This window comes from Mytilus edulis, chromosome 5, assembly GCF_963676685.1.
Source record: "Mytilus edulis chromosome 5, xbMytEdul2.2, whole genome shotgun sequence".
Lineage (NCBI taxonomy): Eukaryota > Metazoa > Mollusca > Bivalvia > Mytilida > Mytilidae > Mytilus > Mytilus edulis.
Window position 1 is genome coordinate 55,075,267 of NC_092348.1, and position 19,805 is coordinate 55,095,071.

At 31.7% G+C, this 19,805-nt stretch overlaps 1 protein-coding gene across 31 annotated transcripts in view; it reads right to left on the minus strand.

Annotated features, from left to right (window-relative positions):
- Positions 1–19,805, minus strand: part of LOC139523959 (piezo-type mechanosensitive ion channel component 2-like) — a 131,767-nt gene that overhangs the window by 43,152 nt on the left and 68,810 nt on the right. For 27 of the 31 annotated variants that reach the window (XM_071318449.1, XM_071318447.1, XM_071318444.1 and 24 more), the window contains 15 exons: positions 19,042–19,278; positions 17,997–18,197; positions 16,976–17,177; positions 13,951–14,049; positions 13,023–13,182; positions 12,204–12,389; positions 11,399–11,559; positions 10,140–10,287; positions 8,794–8,954; positions 7,544–7,677; positions 5,958–6,026; positions 5,466–5,520; positions 3,716–3,876; positions 3,278–3,301; positions 980–1,059 (listed from right to left, as the gene is read on the minus strand). In XM_071318449.1, the coding sequence (XP_071174550.1) occupies positions 980–1,059; positions 3,278–3,301; positions 3,716–3,876; positions 5,466–5,520; positions 5,958–6,026; positions 7,544–7,677; positions 8,794–8,954; positions 10,140–10,287; positions 11,399–11,559; positions 12,204–12,389; positions 13,023–13,182; positions 13,951–14,049; positions 16,976–17,177; positions 17,997–18,197; positions 19,042–19,278 (2,078 nt within the window). The remainder of the gene's footprint in view (positions 1–979; positions 1,060–3,277; positions 3,302–3,715; positions 3,877–5,465; positions 5,521–5,957; positions 6,027–7,543; positions 7,678–8,793; positions 8,955–10,139; positions 10,288–11,398; positions 11,560–12,203; positions 12,390–13,022; positions 13,183–13,950; positions 14,050–16,975; positions 17,178–17,996; positions 18,198–19,041; positions 19,279–19,805) is intronic. The other 4 variants (XM_071318448.1, XM_071318441.1, XM_071318427.1 and 1 more) reach the window with 1 other exon arrangement.

Sequence of the window (19,805 nt, forward strand, 5' to 3'; positions counted from 1 at the left end):
TGTTCAGTGGACCGTGAAATTGTTGTAAAAACTCAAATTTGGCATTAAAATTAGAAAGATCATATCATAGGGAACATGTGTACTAAGTTTGAAGTCGATTGGACTTCAACTTCATCCAAAACTACCTTGACCAAAAACTTTAACCTGAAGCTGGACAGACGGACGGACAAACAGACGGACGTACAGACCAGAAAACATAATGCCCCTCTACTATTGTAGGTGGGGCATAAAAACATCAAAATTGACGCTTTCTGCACATGAGGACTAACTTTGGGGCAAATTCCCGCCCACCCTTCTTCTGTGTTTGTTTGTGGTAATAAGCATTGGGCACAAGTTCATAGCATTTAGTTGAGGAACACTAAAGTTGAAGAACGGAAACCAAATTTTGGATGTATGTACGGATGGACAAAGGTAACACTGAAATGCCCTGTCCGCTGAAGCGGGGGTTTAAAAGCATAAAAAAATATCCTTGAAAGTTTTAAGTTCTGAAAAGGTCATAACTTGCACAATCAGACAGTGAGTCTAATCATCCCTCAATAATTTGCCATGGGGAATAATGCAGTAAATTCAATTTCATTCTGTTAAAAACCTGGCTTTGATGTTACTATTGAGGGATTATTGCTTGCTTAACGTCCAAGTTTATTATTTTTATCCAAAATCAGTACAACTTTTATATTCAGGAAAGTAAAACTCAATGGACTTTGATTTCTTATACCTTTCAATTAAAAAAGAATCAGGCTTTCGATTTCAATGTTTAATTCTAATGCATGCAGCGTCTACAGTATCTTCATAATTAAATGGCATATTTAAGAGAAGCTCTTACAGGAAAAATAGTTTGAGCAGTCATTCAAATAAAGAAAGATCTGTTTATGCACCATACTACTGATAATCTGTCTCAAAAAAAGCATTCCTTACTATTTGAATAGATTAACTTGGAGATGAACAGTCTATGTTTTTGTTTCTTTAGTTATCATCTTACCTAGGTTCTCCATCCTCAGCTGACCCATCTATTCGACCTTCAATAGACTGGTCCTCCATTTCTAAAGATTTGTGCCCAGACTGTTAAAAAACAAAACAAATCTTTTACCACTTTTCACAAATCATAATAAAGTATTTCTAAATTTGCAAATCTTCAAATTGAGGTGATGACCCATTAAAATCTTACTATGGATAAATTAATAATATGTATTTGAATTATGGAGATGTATAGAATTTATAATGTTAAAAGCAAAAGTCACATATAATGGTAAAAAAGTCATCGTTAGAAAGTTCAACTCAATAGAAAAATGCATAAAGAAATAAAAATTGTCTCCACCCCCTCTAACCAGTTTTCCACACCTCTTGTTTTCAAGTGTAAAAATTGAAAATAAAACTACAGATATGTTTGTATGATTCTAATGCCCCTGTCAGCAGCCTATAAAGAATAAAGGAATTGGAAAATGGCTATTGCTATTTAGTTGTAGTAGCGGCAGGGGCATAAATAAATATCACTATAAAGTCAAACAACCAATTTATGAACAAAATCCTAAAATTACAGCAGCATTAAAAATATCAATAAAAGCCATATCTACAGGCAACACTGGTTGACCAGTACTTCAGATGATTCAATATAATAAAACTGTATAAGTAGCATTTTGCGAATGGATAAACAGAAAATTACATTTTTAAAAGCATTTTTATTTCCTGACCCACAACAATTTAACAAAATCATTCTTCGTTTACCCACACTTTCTTATTCTTTTTCCATAGTTCCCAAAATGCATTTCAGGTAAATTTATATATATCCAAGAAAAATACTATTTATACAGCTTCTGTAAAATCAAATAAAATATTTCAACAACTTTTCTCATTGAAAGAAACAAATTGAACAATTAATAAAGTTAGAAAAACTATAAAAAAATAATTTGCTAAAAAGCTGATTTTTTTCTTCAATCTTTTATTATGTATCATGACATGTCATTCATATTTTTTTATACATCACATAGCTTCTCAAATTTACATGTTATCCAAGAACTTCTCTGATATTGTACTAATTTTCTGGCCTGGTTTGGAGACTTGCTTGGGCCATGGGATGCTAGAGCTAAGTCCATTTAGATAACATGGAAATTGCCAACTTAGACTTAGGGCAACAAATTGTCTCGATTCTTGAATTATACCACTTGTGAAGCAGATAAACCATTAACACTCCTTTTCTTTTCCACTTTTTTCCATAATTATCTACCTTTACTCACTAATCACCTTTAGCAAAAAACTAACGCTAGGTAAAAGCAAGTCACTAAAACTGTAGATGAATGATTTATAGTTCATCTGCCTCAAAATAGAAAACTTAAAATTTCCAGAAAAATTGTCGCCACCCCATGTCTTGGCCTGCCATTTCCATGTTTTTCTAAATTAACTGTCCAATGATGTTCACAGCCCCAACAAGTCCCTTAAACAGCCTATGGCTATCCAAGACATATCTAAATTCATTACATAATACATTTACAAAGTTAGTAGCATATTCATGAGACATCCTTATTGCTGGTTAACTTGCATAAGAAAAAAACTGATGGTGCAAAAAGAAAAAAAAAGAAGAGATGACTTCTATTTCCAAGAATAGGACCTCTAAAATACCTCTATTCCCTAATGCCCATGACTATTTTATTAACAATTTTGTATAAGAATTGCATTATCCAGGGTCATAATTTTTCTTTAGGGTTACGGGTTAACAAGGAACTAATTCACCAGAGGAGTATTTCTGTGGATTCATTTATTTTTTTGTGAACACCTAATTTTGTGAATAATGGATTTTGTGGTTTTGCTAAAGACTGCTAACAAGCATTTCAAATTAGTACTTCGTTGAACATTTACATTCATGGTTTACCAATATCCACAAAAATTTGGTATCCAACGAAAATAATGAATCCACAGTTTTTTTTTTAATTCTTCCATGAGAAGATCAAGGGAGACTGTACTTCAGAATATTAAAGTGGTTAAAAACAGAAAATTTCCATATTAAATCGCCAAAATGAAATTATAGTCACATGGAATAGCTTTGAAGGACTATTATGTTGCTCATATAACTTCTAGCAAATTACAATGTAAAGTAAACTTTTTTTTCATTTTTTTTTCCAGAGAATGTTCTGCTTTTTTCCTTCCTATGTTCTGATAAACTGAATACCGTATTTTCCATTGTGATTATTATCAATATTAGTTTAGTGAGCAGACGGCGTTTTAACTACACTGACATCAAAGCAAACTTAGAAAAGAACACAAAATTTGAAATGGCGAACTTTACCTCATGATGTAACTTTAGGGATCGCTGTAACAAAATGTGCAATTAAAACAATTAAGTGATCAAGACTTAACATTCAATTAATAATGACCACATACTTATGTAAGCTGCATTAATATATTTAGGTACATTTTGCATTTGATTAAAACAACTTGGTGTGCAGCTTAACGACCCATTTTATTCATCAAAACATTACTTCTTTGTCAGGTCTTATACATATCTAGTGTTGTAAACTACACAATATTTAAAGTAAGCTTTACACTATCAAAAAAGCAACCAACATGATTTGTTATGCATCATTATCTGTTATCCAATGTTAAATCTACTTCAATAGAAAGCTATTAACTATAGTTGTTGCATATAATGACCTTTTTGTTAACTTTTTATATTATTCTTCCTCCAAATTTCAAAGAAAAGATAAAAATAGATTTCCCGCCTTACTATAATTCCTTGTCTTTCCTTGTTCATCTCATCTTCTAGCTGGTCAGCCACCATTCTGTAGTTCTTAGAAATATTATTACAAGTTTCTATGATTGAATCACACAAACTTTCCAACAGCTTTTGTATAAACTTCAGAACGGTTCCAGTTTTGTCGATAATATCTAAAATAAAAATAGGTCAATTGAAAAACAAACAAAACATACATGTCAATTCTAATTCAATAACTCGAGATTTGTTAATTTTACTAACACATTTTATCTATTTTATTTTAGATTTCTTGATGTGAACTGGCGTACTAGATTATTCTTCCAGATTGGAAAAGTGCATATAAATTTCTAAATGTTCGGCATCATTCTAGAGCATGTGAAAGATTGCTATTTCCATTGTCATTCTCCACAATCTTATCAAAAGTGGTTATCTATATTTAAATTGTGTAACAAAATTATTTGTTTGATAACTCTTTGGTGATTTTTTTTTAGATATTATCCAACAAGGCAGTAGGACTAGGATGTGCAATAACTGTAGTGCTTGCTTGACTACTGGTGATTATTTTTAAAGGAGTAAGTAAGGTAAGGGCTCTATTTGCCACATCCCCCTCCCTTACACCTTATTATCAAAGTACAATATTTCAAGGTGAAGAGTGCCAAGTTGATACATATATAAGTGAAAAGTGAAAATAAAATATTTTTGTTAAGCTTTTCTTTTAAAACATTGATGTTTACATCAAAAATTGGTTTAAAAGAAAGATTTCAATGAAAGTTTACAAAATCCTTTGGATTTCAACACTACATTCCAACTCAAAAAAACTAGAGTGCAGGGTTCGAATAATTTAATATTCATATCAGAAAATTCATTTGTAAAAGAAACATGATCAAAAACTTTCGGAACAAAATACCTATTTCCTGTCTAGGCATTGTTTAACATATGATTCATCATACTACTGGCCATTAAATCCTAGTATATATTTTAGCTAGAAATAGGTGCCTTATTGGTCCTCATCCAGCCTAATGCCTTGAATCTTATCATAATAAATTCAAAGTATATATGGAGGTATTGAAAGAGCCATTACTTACTCACTGAGACTGCAAAAAGAGTAAATTATTTAAAATTTTATCAATTTTATCAATTTATAATATTGATAATTTACAAGTTCTGGTTACTTTTATTGACAAAATGTAATTTGTGTGTGATATCAGTTTGAAGTCATAAACATGAAATAATAAACATATTAGACAAAGCAAAAAGCTTTTAAGCTGTATTGTTTTGTTAAAATTTTAACAACAACTGTACCCAAAAAATGTATTGACCAACATTAGATTTTAAGAGCAAGACATAAGACTTTAAGAGAAAGACATCTTGCGGGATTTAACTTTGTTGGTAAGACAGTTGTCTATCAAACTATTCTTTTTGTAATAAGAAAATTTGAAAATGAGCCAAACTTTAGTTTTTTCCTTTCAGAAAATTTAAAGCACAACAAGCAAATAAGCAATCTAAATTCAAATATTTTATTATTAGTGATATCTGAGTTCCCAATGAAGGTGAACCCAGAAAACGCTTCAACCGCATAAAGTTTATAAAACGTTACTTTTAGTTCTTGATAAGAGTTCTGTTATAGCAAAGTCACTACCAAGTAGCTTTTGATACATAAAAACAAATAGCTGACATCATAAACTGTAATCCAAAGGACCAACTTTAACAAATCATCAAACTAACAAAAAGGTTTTCAGGGTCCATCTCCAATGTTACAAACCTTCTTCTTCATCTTCATCCTCTTGTTCTTTATCCTTTGTCTGTTGATCTTTGTCCTAAATCAAAGTTAATATCAAATAATTATCTGACCCATGTACATTTACTATTGTTTCTGATGAAATATTGATGAATAATAATAGGTATTTACTGTGTCAACATACATTTGTTCAACCAAACAGATGTTCCACTTCAAACTTTGTTCCTGTTGAAAAAATATTCCATACCAATTATTCTGTTAGGAACATATACTGTAATATTTATTCCACTCGATATAACATTCCAGAATACTTTTTCCTTTAGTAACTTACATTATGAAGGAATTTCTATTTCAACACAACAGTCAAGCTTAATCTAGGAGTACTTAATTTCTTCTTTCTCAGGTCATCAACTCTGTATCAGTATGTCCTTACACCATATAAATCATGATTTAAGTATGCACCATTATGTGCCATTGATGTAAAATTCAAAACAATGTAAAAGTCCCATAACTGACCTTATCTTCAGCATCTTCCGCTTGATCAATAGCTGCATCAGTCCCAGAATGTATTGCGGTTGATATTAGCTGCAATAGAAATAATTATCTCAACATTTCAGTATTTGATTTTTAAAACAATCAAATTAAAGTATATGTGAACAAGTTTTAGCGCCTAAAAAGCTTTGCAGTGTGTTGCTGTATAATACTTTTAGGTTAGATGTGGTTGGGAAATGGTTTTCTTTAGCTCCTTTGTGCACACTCATTAGTATGATATTTAAAGAATGGTGTACAAGCATATATAGTCACATAAGCACTCAGGAAATTATTCTTCTTTGTCACCCATTTTATCTTATAACAAGAAAGTTGACACGAAAAAAAAGTAAGGTAATCCAAGAAAGGCAAAATATTGATTCAGGTATTGGGTTGGCTCTTGAATACTTATATTGTTGGGTTTTTTTGTCAGATATTGGTATATTTTTCCTCAGATAGAATTTTCCTATACTTTGCCAGAATGCAGATTTTTCCATGATTTTTTTTGAGACAGGTATGGGTCACCATGCTATTGTTCAAGCTACAAGACCAGGCAATAGCAAAATATATAGTTTGTTGGGAGCAATGACAGAGATAATAAATGACAATTTAGATGGCAAAAAACACAACCCTATGACATTCTTTCAAAGCTCAATAAAGCTATACAAGTTCAGCCAAATATCAATTCTGACTGTAAGAGAGCATTTTCAATCATAAAGAAATTTACACTGAATTCTGATCAGAACTTGACATTGATATATTGTGAGCCTTGTTATCAAAACAATGTAGCCAAACTGGCAGTTGTTTTGAATATGTGCCTAGTGGTGTTGCTTTAAAAGACTGGTGAATACAATAGTATAATATTGTTTTTTATATTCACAAATTTTTATATTAAATGTGAAATTATGAACATTGTTCATATTAAAAAGTATGCATCTACGTCACATTTTCACATGCTTTTTGACATGTCATGTCATGTTATGACATGATTTCTCGTTGTCAGAGGTATGCAAGACCTGAATAATTGAGCAAATTTGCAGATTGTGCATAAAAAAAACCACTCTTTTGTGAAATAAAAAGAAATCTGTGGGATGTGGTATGAGAAGATAGAAATAGGCTTTCAGACAATAAAAGAAATATAATGTCACAAACCTTGTTTTCTTGCTACAAGTAAAAACATTTTTCTATCATTCCTCAATAAAAAAAAATTGTTCGAGTTATCTCCCCTAAAGGGGTCATTAGTTGTCAAATTCATATTCACAGATTTGATTCAAATTGTCATATTTTATTTAAAAATTCTTATACCTATATCTAAATGACAACAAGTCTGTAATAAACAATTTGCTATGCATGGACTTGATCATTTATATCACCATTTCATGTTTTTTTTTGTCTAGACACCATCTATTCAACCATCAAGATGACCCCAGAAGACTTCCCACTGTCATATAACCTGATATAAACATAAACATGAATATGGACCTCATGAAATTGGACGTTTTATGTCTGTTAGGTTTCTCAAGTACAAAGTTTTATACTTGTAATCCTTATTTTCTTTTTTTCCATTCCTTTACCTGTAGAGGATTGGGTGTTTCATCTTCTTCATCGTCTTGACCAAAAGTAACACTGTCCTTGACCTTTTTGCCTCCAACTTCCTCTTCTGATTCACTTTCCTCCTCAAACAAATAGTAATCACCAGATCTGATAGCTGAAATTATACAGCCAAATGTAAAATCTTAGGCAAGACCTTAAGGAAGCTCGCTTGTCATATTTTGGAATTTTGGTCAGATTTTCAAAATCCTCTGGTTTTATCCATTTGAATGCCTTAACAAATTTAAACCGGTGACCCCCATTTTTTTTTATAAATAATTCTCTTACATGTATAATGATAGGCTGTCTGTTAAAGTCTAATAGAATTTTAATTATTTTATAATAGTTTTTGGGGACATAACTTTGTCAATGATAAAGCTATGAAAAGTCAAGAGAAAACATTTTCCCTCCAAAATTTCAATGGCTAATATATCGCAAACAAACACGGTGACCTATATATTTTTTTTGCTCTTAGGATTCCTTTATTAACCCCCTATCAATATAAACTAGTGTTTTGAAAAGTTAATTAACTTGAAACTGAGAAACAAATTCCCTTAATTTAAAATTTTCATATGGTCTTCAATTTGCAAAAATTGTTTTATTGGGGTTTAAAATGGTAATTGCAAATGTTTTCAGACAGGTAAGTACAGATTTTGATATAAACAAATTATTGGATTTATTATATTCACTTTAATAAACAATGTTAAAATATTACTTTTTCTGTTATTAAATTACTTTTAACACTATTGAATATATAGTGGCTATCAGTTTTCATTGGTGGTAGAAGTGAATGTTCCTAAAGAGAACCTTGACCTTCCATATTTTTGAACTATATTGGATTTATATATATTTCTGGTGTGGGGGTCAAAAATATAATTGCAGTTCATATGGTTTCATTCAAGTGCTGCCTCATAGCTAAAGTTTCTTCTTTTTTATTTCTGGTCTTTTGCTCTGCTTTTTCAGGCATTTTTATATATAGCTGCTACTAAATGCCAGTGCTTAATTAATTAATATATTTTTGCTTTTTAGTTTGTTAGTTATTCGTGATATTTCAGTGAATGCTGGTTCTCCCATTCAATGCACGAAGTGGTGTTTGCTGCAAGCCAACAACTACTTTACTTTGAAGTCTCACAACTTCTCCCTATCAGTTTCAAAAAGAGAAGTCACTATGCCCTTAATTCTGATATCTAGAATAAAATTGTTTACCACATAAAAATATGTTTTGTACACTTACTCTGAAAATGTTCATCAGGCACAACAAAGTCTTTTTTGACATGTTTCTGTTTTTCTTTGATGGCGTCCATTTTTTTCTTAATGTTGTCCAATACTTGACGTTCCTCTTCTTTTTGTTTCAGAACACTCTCTATTAATGTTTGGTTAATCAGTTCTGCTCCTCTAATGAAGTAAAATGTATTAGTGTTAAGTTATTCTAATAGATCTATCTTTCATATATCTTAGAACATGATAAGAAACTGATCACAATAGTTATCAAAGGTAATAGGATTATAATTTAGTACGCCAGACGCGCGTTACGTCTACATAAGACTCATCAGTGACGCTCATATCAAAATATTTATATAGCCAAAAAAGTACAAAGCTGAAGAGCATTGAGGATCCAAAATTCCAAAAAGTTGTGTCAAATACATCTAAGGTAATCTATGCCTGAGATAAGAAAATCCTTTCGAAAAATTCAAAGTTTTGTAAATAGGAAATTTATAGAAATTACCACATTATTGATATTAATGTCAAACTTGAGGTTTTCCAAAAAGTAAAATCAAAGCAAATACTGTGGATTCATTTATTTTCCTGGGTACTGATTATTCTAGATTAAGGAAATCGTGCATGTTTGTGGTTTTACCAAAGTCTGCATACAAGCCTATATAAAATTTGTTACTGGTTCAACTTTTAATTTTGTGGTTGTCCCGTAATCAGGAAATCCACGAAAATTGTTATACAATAAATAATAATAAATCCACAGTAATTCAATCATAATGACAAAATATATGATATTATTGTATAGCAATATAATATGTCACACAGAAAGTAACCAAAAGTTAGCATGCAATAAATTCCAATATTGCACTAGTGCAATAAATATTCAAAATTCATCAACAACAAAATCTTAGTTTAAACCAATTTTTACTTCCAAATATTATATTGCTATACAATAAAAGGGTTATTGCATGTATATTAGGGAATATTGTCCCTCGTAGAACATATATTGCACTCACAAGCTTGTGCAATATAAAATTCTACTCGGGACAATATTCCCCAATATTCATGCAATAACCCTATATTATTTGATCTTATTGGTGTGTTGGGTAGCTGTCTCATTGATTAATTCTCCTTTTTATTAATCTAATACATTCGAACATGAGAACACAAGAAACTTTACCAATTAATCACACTTTTAAATTAAAGTTTGCGAACTTGACAAAAAAATTATTATACCACCAATTGTTTTTGTAGACAATAGTCACAATACACATTTTGAATATGTTGTGTAACATAATTTGGCCTAAAAATGACTTCATGCTTAGATGAAATCAAATATTACAATTTTCATTTGCTAATTCTTACCTAGAAGCAAGATTGTGTTGGGCCTGATTCATAACTACAACATGTCTGAAGTAATGACTGTTATATATCCTCATTTGTAACAGGAGAAATGTGAAACAAATCACATCCCAAGCCAGCCCAGTGTCATCTTCTTCAACCTTACAATCACCTAAAATAAGAAACAGAAACAATAAAATAGCAACAAATTCATACCTGTCAACCTCAGGGGTCAAATTTGAGGTCATCGAGTTGCATAAACAAGTAAAATGTTGGGACTGAAAACAGGTGCTCCCAAACAGCACCTAAATCAAGAAAAGGCTGTGCATCTGCCTAATATCATTATAAAAACACAAATAGAAGTTAAATTTCAAAACAATTCACCAAAAATCTTGTTTCTATTTTAGAATTACCCTTTATACATATAATTTAGCAAATTGAGACAATTGATCTTTCCTTTGCACAGAGAATTGTTGCACTAGTCAACACTAACCTGCATTGAATATGTGAGATGGGTTTAGGCATCAGGCCTAAGAGCTGTAAGAGCCAACACTAACCTATATTGAATATGTGAGATGGGTTTAGGCAAGTCAGGCCTAAGAGCTGTATGACCCAACTCTAACCTGTATTGAATATGTGAGATGGGTTTAGGCAAGTCAGGCCAAAGAGCTGTATGAGCCAACACTAACCTGCACTGAATATGTGAGATGGGTTTGGGCAAGTCAGGCCTAAGAGCTGTATGAGCCAACACTAACCTGTATTGAATATGTGAGATGGGTTTAGGCAAGTCAGGCCTAAGAGCTGTATGACCCAACTCTAACCTGTATTGAATATGTGAGATGGGTTTAGGCAAGTCAGGCCTAAGAGCTGTATGAGCCAACACTAACCTGCACTGAATATGTGAGATGGGTTTGGGCAAGTCAGGCCTAAGAGCTGTATGAGCCAACACTAACCTGTATTGAATATGTGAGATGGGTTTAGGCAAGTCAGGCCTAAGAGCTGTATGACCCAACACTAACCTGTATTGAATATGTGAGATGGGTTTTGGCAAGTCAGGCCTAAGAGCTGTATGAGCCAACACTAACCTGTATTGAATATGTGAGATGGGTTTAGGCAAGTCAGGCTTAAGAGCTGTATGAGCCAACACTAACCTGTATTGAATATGTGAGATTGGTTTAGGCAAGTCAGGCCTAAGAGCTGTATGAGCCAACACTAACCTGTATTGAATATGTGAGATGGGTTTAGGTAAGTCAGGCCTAAGAGCTGTTTGAGCCAACACTAACCTGTATTGAATATGTGAGATGGGTTTAGGCAAGTCAGGCCTAAGAGCTGTATGAGCCAACACTGGTCCGTATATAGCTTGTCTATATATACACAACCCAGAAGTTGTAACACGGCTTTCATAAACAGTACAAAGAATGTGTAACCAATCAGCATGTTCCATCTGGAAGTAAATTCATCAAATATAGCGAGAAAAATATAATAAACAGAAACTAACTTCAAGCTCTAATTAAATAATCAAATTTTTATTTATTCATTAATCATACAGACAATGAAATCTTTTAGAAAAACCTGATATCATTCAAGTTAACACCAATATTTCATTTTATTGCAGACTTTTGCTGCTAACAATTTACTAAGACTACAGATTTTACCTTAGTATTCCTGTTATACTAGTTTTTTTACTATCTAATTGAAATGTCTAATAAAATTTCACTGAAATATGAGATCACAATATTAATAAACTATAATTTTCAATAACATGCTCATGTAAACCAGAATAATACATATCTGTCTGAGAATGTTTTTTTCTTATTATTAGTTCATTTATCAGACATGTTTTGTAAATTGACGGCTTAGCAACAAAGATAAATAATTTTTACACAATCCTTCTTCTAACAATCTTAAAGGTTAAAGTAAGAATTCCTACCCATAACACATTAACAAATACAAACTCTTACTACATAGCAATTCAGAGAGAAGAAAAAAATCATCCTTAACTTCTTTTGTTTGTCCTTAGAGGAAGAAGTAGAAAATAATCACAAACACACTGATAGAACATTGCAGAGAGAATATTTTTATCCTTACCTTCTTCTAATAACTCTCAGAGGTAGAAGTAAGAACTCCTGTCCATACCACATAAACACAAATACAGCTATCACATAACCCATACTGAACAGGTTAATTCTTGTAGCACCAGTGATAAACATGATAAACAATGTTACCCAGTACATATAGGTGAAGAAGCCTATCTTCAACACATCAAGGTATGACCTGAAAATACATTATTATTTTTTACTGCAAAATTGTTTTAAAATTATATACATGTATAAAAAATATAAATATGTTTGAAACATTTGTTTAAACATGAATATATGCTCCACAAAATTGAACTGCAAGTTTCTGAAAAGAACAAACATTTGAATTTCAAAGACAATTTTATCTACAGCAAAAAGATTAAAATGTTTGTTTGATGGTCTTCTACATATTTTTATTAACATTGTTAAATATGTGCCTGTGGACCAAGTGTCTGATAGTGCTTCCATCTATTATTTTTACAGATACTGTGGATTCCAATATTTTCGTGGGTACCAATTTTCGGGGTTTGAGGAAAAATTGCATATTCAATATATTTAATTTCACGGTTTTGGCAAAGTCTGCATACAATCCCTTAGCAAATATGTAATTCGTTGAACATTTAAATTTGTGGTTCTCCTGTACCCACGAAACCCAGGAAAATTGGTATCAAACGAATATTAATGAATCCACAGTACAGAAGTCAATATCAGAAAAACACATTTGTTTAAACATGAATATATGCTCCACAAAATGGAACTGCAAACTTTTGAAAAGAAATGATGACTGAAAGACAGCATGTTTAATAATAAATAAGCAGACAATTCTTACTTGGCATGTCCAGTAAAGTCTGGCACATTTATTGGAGTACTGGCCTCAACTTCTTCTAGAATATCCTTATTGGAACCTCCTGGGTGCGAATCTCCTTCACTTGATTCACGTCGGAACACTTGCCACTGTAGGCAAATCAACAAAAGTTGAATTGTATCAGCTGAAAAATTAAAATGCAATTAAGCAACAATTTTAAGGTAATTTATAAAATTTTACAAAATTGCAAGTGAATAATTCGACCTCATTGAATCTGAATTCATGTGAACTTCAATTTAACCCCTTAGCTTGAGATGAATAACACATGAATTGTATTGTGTAACGTTATTTAAAGGAAAAGAATGTCAACATTGAAAGTGAAACAAAGATAAATCATTTGATGGACTGATTCGATCCACAAAAATTCATTTTTATACAGGTAAAAACGATGATAAACATTTATTTTTCATCTATAATATGAATTTAAATAGACCTAGAATAATCCAACAGCACGAGTTTGATTAATTTATTTATATCTATATTAATGTTTACATCGCTTATATGGTCATCGCACAACTTTAGAGGTCAACTCGATAATTAATTAGATGGAGTCTGGACTGAAATACACACGAAATGAAGCTACATATTTTCGTGCTTGTGCCTTGTTTATTATCTATTTTAGACTTTTGATAGTTTGGATAAATGTTTTACATTGTTATAAATAAAATGAGAATTTGATTAAAATTGGTGAACATGAATTTGACAGCTAGTGCCCCTTAAAAGTGTTTTTTTACAAAAAAATATTTTTTTATTTGTTAAAAATATATTGAGGTTTTTAGATGACATAATTTCATACAAAACAAATTTCACTTCCAATAAAATCTGATTATTTGAATAATATCTGTATTACAAAGTTAAGAGCTTTTTATAAATATTTAGAGATTGTACTTACCAATAAGTTTGATAGCTCTTGGTGGGAAGTTATAGTCAGGCAGATACAGCCATTTCTCTAAGTTTCTCTCAAAGATCTCAATGTAGGACCAAGGATATTCTGAAAAAGAAAAACTAATTTATAAACTTCCAGGAGTAAGTGCACAATAATAATTTTGGCATTGTTGTAAAAAATGCTGGAATATCAAATGATGGATGAACAAAGAACAGTGCAATGGAGATTGACAACTGCACTAGTGGTGCAGGAACTGCTTACCTTTCTGAAGCACGAGAACTCAATCCTGGTTTCATCACAATCCTAAATATAGAAGTTTTCCAAGCAACATTTTCATTGATTATTGTTTGGTTTGTTGTAAATTGGTATTGTGATGTTCATCTTTTTTTTACTTGCCAAATTCTTATTGCACCCTCTTGTATCTTCAAAATTTACTTTTTGTTAACCCTAATCATACTTGGCTAAATATAAATATTTTTGTCTATACATAAGGTACTCAGCACCATACAAATTATTTTTTCATTCATTTACAATGGTAACTCATTTTATAGTGATATTGTTTCTCTTTCACATCTTTTACATGTTGTAGGATGGTTTATACTTTCTGTTTCAACTGACATTTTATTAACAGCTTTATTTCAATAAACAGCTGCGCAATGAGCGCATGATACGCCTGACGTCTTGTGTGGAAGTTTTATACAATAATCATCAATAGCTTCTGAGAAAGTTTTAAGCAATAACCGTTTATTGTTTTTGAGACACGGCGGGACATGTGAAACCCCCCCCCCCCCAACCTGTTTTAAAAAAAACCAAACTAAATATCAATAAATAAAATTTTGAATCAAACCAAAAAGTATACAGATCTTTAGATTATTATAACAAAGAAGTGTGTACAGTTTCAAGCAATAATCATAAATTGTTTTTGAGACACGGCGCAACATGTAAAAAAAAAAAAAAACATCAACTTTTATACAAAATACTCAATAACTCAAAAATAAAATTTTGAGTCATCACCAAAAAGTATACAGATCTTTAGATTAATATAACAAAGAAGGGTGTAAAGTTTTAAACAATAATCAAAATTTTTTTTGAGATACTGCGCATGTAAAAAACCCCTCCCCCTTTTTTACAAAATACTCAATAACTCAAAAATGAAATTTTGAATCATCACCAACAAGAGGCTGTCACAACGACAGCAAACCGGATTTATTAACATTTATTTGTGTCCTGGCAATATCACAAGAACCATAACTGATGAATGCTGAAAGTGAAAATCGTCAATATCAAATTTGACCTCCATTTTGTAGTCAGTATCAACAAAATTTGAAAAGCTTAGATTGAAAGGTTCATTAGTAAATGCAACAACGTGAATGGAAATGCCATTTTACAATCTTTCAAGACCCATTACTCCTGAACGGTAAAAGTCAAAATCGTCATTATTGAACTTGACCTCTATTTTGTCATCAGTAACAACATATAAAAATTTCAAAAGCTTTGGTTGTATGGTTTATGAGAAAATGCACGGACACGACTGGAAACACCATTTTTCAATCTTTCAAGAACCATAACTCCTGAACGGTAAAAGTCAAAATCGTCATTATTGAACTTGACCTCTATTTTGTCATCAGTAATAACATATAAAAATTTCAAAAGCTTTGGTTGTATGGTTTATGAGAAAATGCACGGACACGACTGGAAACACCATTTTTCAATCTTTCAAGAACCATAACTCCTGAACAGTAAAAGTCAAAATCGTCATTATTGAACTTGACCTCCATTTTGTCATCAGTAACAATATATTAAAATTTGGGAAACTTTGGTAGAACAGTTCATGCGTAAATGCACGGACACGACTGAAAACTCCATTTTTCAATCTTTCAAGAACCATAACTCCTGAACCATAAAAGTCAAAATCGTCATTATTGAACTTGACCTCCATTTTGTCATCAGTAACAACATATTAAAATTTGGGAAGCTTTGGTAGAACAGTTCATGCGTAAATGCACGGACACGACTGGAAACTCCATTTTTCAATCTTTCAAGAACCATAACTCCTGAGCGGTAAAAGTCAAAATCGCTATTATTGAACTTGACCTTCATTTAGTTGTCAGTAACAAAATATTAAAATTTTAAAAGCTTTGGTTGAACGGTTCATGAGTTAATGCACGGACAACATTTTTGTCACAAAAATCCGGTAAAAAAGTATACAGATCTTTAGATTAATATAACAAAGAAGTATGTAAAGTTTTAAGCAATAATCATAAATCATTTTTGAGATACAGCGCGACATGTAAAAAACCCACCCCCCTTTTTTACAAAATACTCAATAACTCAAAAAGTGCAACATGTTTACGCCGGAAAGACAGACGGACAGACAAACGGACGGACACCAGACATTTGTATACCATTATACATCTGTCAAAATTTTAACGGGCATATAAAAATGTATCCTATGCTCTTAAGAGGCTGTCCATATAAATATCAGGCAAATCCTATGATATGGGTGGCACAACATATTTTTTTCCCCCACTGAATTTTTGGTTCTAATGCAATGTTTTATCATACAAAGGATATGTATGTCAAAGATATTTTTGAATCAACAGTGGATGGCTCAGAAATTGATTTTAAAGTTCACTAACAATGCAACAAAATTTAGTACAAAATGAAGAGTTATCTCCTCTTTTCAATAAATTTTCAGTCCTTTCTATGTATTTTTTTTTCTCTTTATTTGTTCCAGTTAATAAAAAAAACAAAATTTAACTTTGAGAAAGAATGAATTTGTGATGTGAAATAGATGAAAAAATTTTGAAAACAAAATATGTCATGTGCCATCCACTGCCTGGTTTTTCCATGGACACCCTCTTAAATGAAAAGAGTATCTTGTATAAAATAACTAGTCATTCCTGCAACTTTTGTTCTATAAATCAATAACATTTCCAATCAGAGTCACTTTGAGCAAGTTTTGCTCCATCAGTTTTACATTTACACTTAATGAACTAATCTGCTGAAACAAATCTAAGAATTTGCCTACCAATACACAACCCTTTAGGTAGCCCCAGACAAATGAGGAACTCCAAAGGTAACATGACAGCCAGAATAATGGTAATCAATGGCCATATCAAAGCATTCCCTCTTCTACTGAGGACCAGAAGTATTCCCAGAATGACAGCATAGATGACACTGTAAACATCCACCCGAACACAAATGGTTACTGCTAACATGATGTAACATAACTGAAACATAAACAAGGTTAATATACCGGTATATTATTATATTATATGTTAAAATGCAATATTTTAATTGGCTAATACGAGGATGTTAATTTACTCTATCACATGGCTGAGCGGGTGACATTTTTTTTTAAGTCACCCTCTTGTCAAGACCTATCAAAAATCGATAATTTAAAGGATAATGAATTGAATTTACATCAAGTAATAAAATACAATGCTCAAGTTCTACGTTTTGGCTCAGATTTTATTATACGACTGTCAAAATAAAAAAATAAAACATTTTGCCTCACTTTTCTTATTTTTCTAATACTTGTAATGTTGTTATGTACGTGACGTCATAGAAATTACTTTTAAAATAAAATTCATCTGTAAAAGACAATAATGATAGGACATTCAGTATAATGAATTAAAAAACACATAGCTGAGAGGGTGATAGAGCAGATTGGTACCCCTCCAAAAAGCATTGTCAACCATGGCTTTTGGGTAACAATCTGCTCTATCACCCTCTCAGCTATGTGTTATTTATATAACGTGAAATAAAACATTTTAGCAAGGTATAAAGAAGATTAGATGTGAGGTAAATTTCAGTGAAACAGAAATCAAACAACAAAAAATAACCCCAATTTAGTATAAACAAGAATGAACAGGTTGTCATTGTATTGTTATTCAAAGAATCAGAAAACAAAAATGTAAGTAAACAAATTTAAATAGAAAACGAAGACAAACAAAGGAGCAAATAAAAAAACAAATTACAGATATTAATTTCATGATTAAGCTTTCAAGTTTTTTAACTACTTATTTGCGAATGTAAAAACATCTTACCTGCAGCCCAAACTTATAGAAGAAAAAGTTGGCAAAGTATTTAGAGCAACGAAGTAAACCTCTGTCTGCCTCTGGTCTTTTAATTTCATCAAAGATAACTCCTGGTGGTGGTCTGTCTACTCTAGGTTTCTTATAATATTGTGACTGATGACATTTTATCAGCTTGTACAAAACAAGTATCAACAGAATTCCTATGTAGTTCTGTAACAAGAAAGAACAAGAATGTGTCCAAAGTACACGGATGCCCCACTCGCACTATTATTTTCCATATTCAATGGACCATGAAATTGGATAAAAAATATAATTAGGCATTAAAATTAGAAAGATAATATCATAGAGAACATTTGTACTAAGTTTCAAGTTGATTGGACTTCAACTTCATCAAAAACTACCTTGACCAAAAACTTTAACCTGAAACATGCACTGTCATTTTCTATGTTCAGTGGACCATGAAATTGGGGTCAAAAGTTTAATTTGGCTTCAAAATTAAAAAGATCATATCATAAAGAACATGTGTACTAAGTTTCAAGTTGATTGGACTTCAACTTCATCAAAAACTACCTTGACCAAAAACTTTAACCTGAAGTGGGACAGACGGACGAACGGACGCACAGACCAGAAAACATAATGCCCCTCTACTATCGTAGGTGGGGCATAAAAATAATTCCCACAACATAGAATTTTGGAATTTCTTAACTAATCTTCATAAAGTGTGGTTTAGAAAAAAATCTCCTGCTCTTAAACTCAAGAGTTTGCAAGATTAATGTAGCTCTAGTCTTTAAATTCTGTTCTGGTTTGTTGATTGTATGGTATGTTTACTTTTGGCCATGGTGTTGTTTTCCTTTCTTCTACTTTTTATTTTTGATCGCCTCCTGGAATCAGCCCTCTCCCTTTTTATATTAATCTTTTTTCCCTTGTTATGAAAAGACAAAAGGAACTGATATTTTTCTCCAAATAACAATTTTCTTATCTATAACCTACAAGTAATAAAATGGTTTCTACTGAAACCCACTATAGTGTACTTTATTTACTTCTTTCAACTTACGCTAAGATAATAAGACAGGTTACTGGTCTTTGCAAATCCTACCCACAATGCTTGGTTAATTGTTCCATTAGTATCTGGTGTGACACCATTGGAAGCAGAAAAACCTGTTCCACCACTTATACTGTTATATCCAGATGAATTGGCCAATAATGGGGAACCAGTTGAGTTTACAACACTGGAGGATGTATTCACTGTAGGACCTAAAGGTATGATGGTTGGCTCTATACTGAAATTTGCCTGTTTAAAATAAAACATTCAATTAAGTCATGAATATATTTTAAAGAGTTCATATAATATATCAAACAGTACATGTATCATTATAATTATTTTTCATCAAATATTGACACCAGATACCATTCAAAAAAAAATTCTTGCTAACGGTCAATTCTATTTTACTTTATTTCTAAACCAGGTGCTCCGCAGGGCGCAGATTTATAGGACCACAGAAGTTGAACCCTGAACAATTGGGGCAAGTATGGACACAACATTCAAGCTTGATACAGCTCTGAATTTGGATTGTGATTAAATAGTTGATACAATATAGGTTTCTGAAACAGAATGAATGTGGTCAAAAACTTGAACTTAAAAACTTTTAAACTGGACATTTACCTAATATGGTCCAATATCCAAAATCAAAATACATGGTAAGATTCTGCATATCAAAGAACCCCAAGAATTCAATTGTTAAAGAAATCTAATAAGTTCAATTTTGAACTCTTTAGACCTCAATGCTGACCAATTTGATAACTGGTCCCAAATATCAA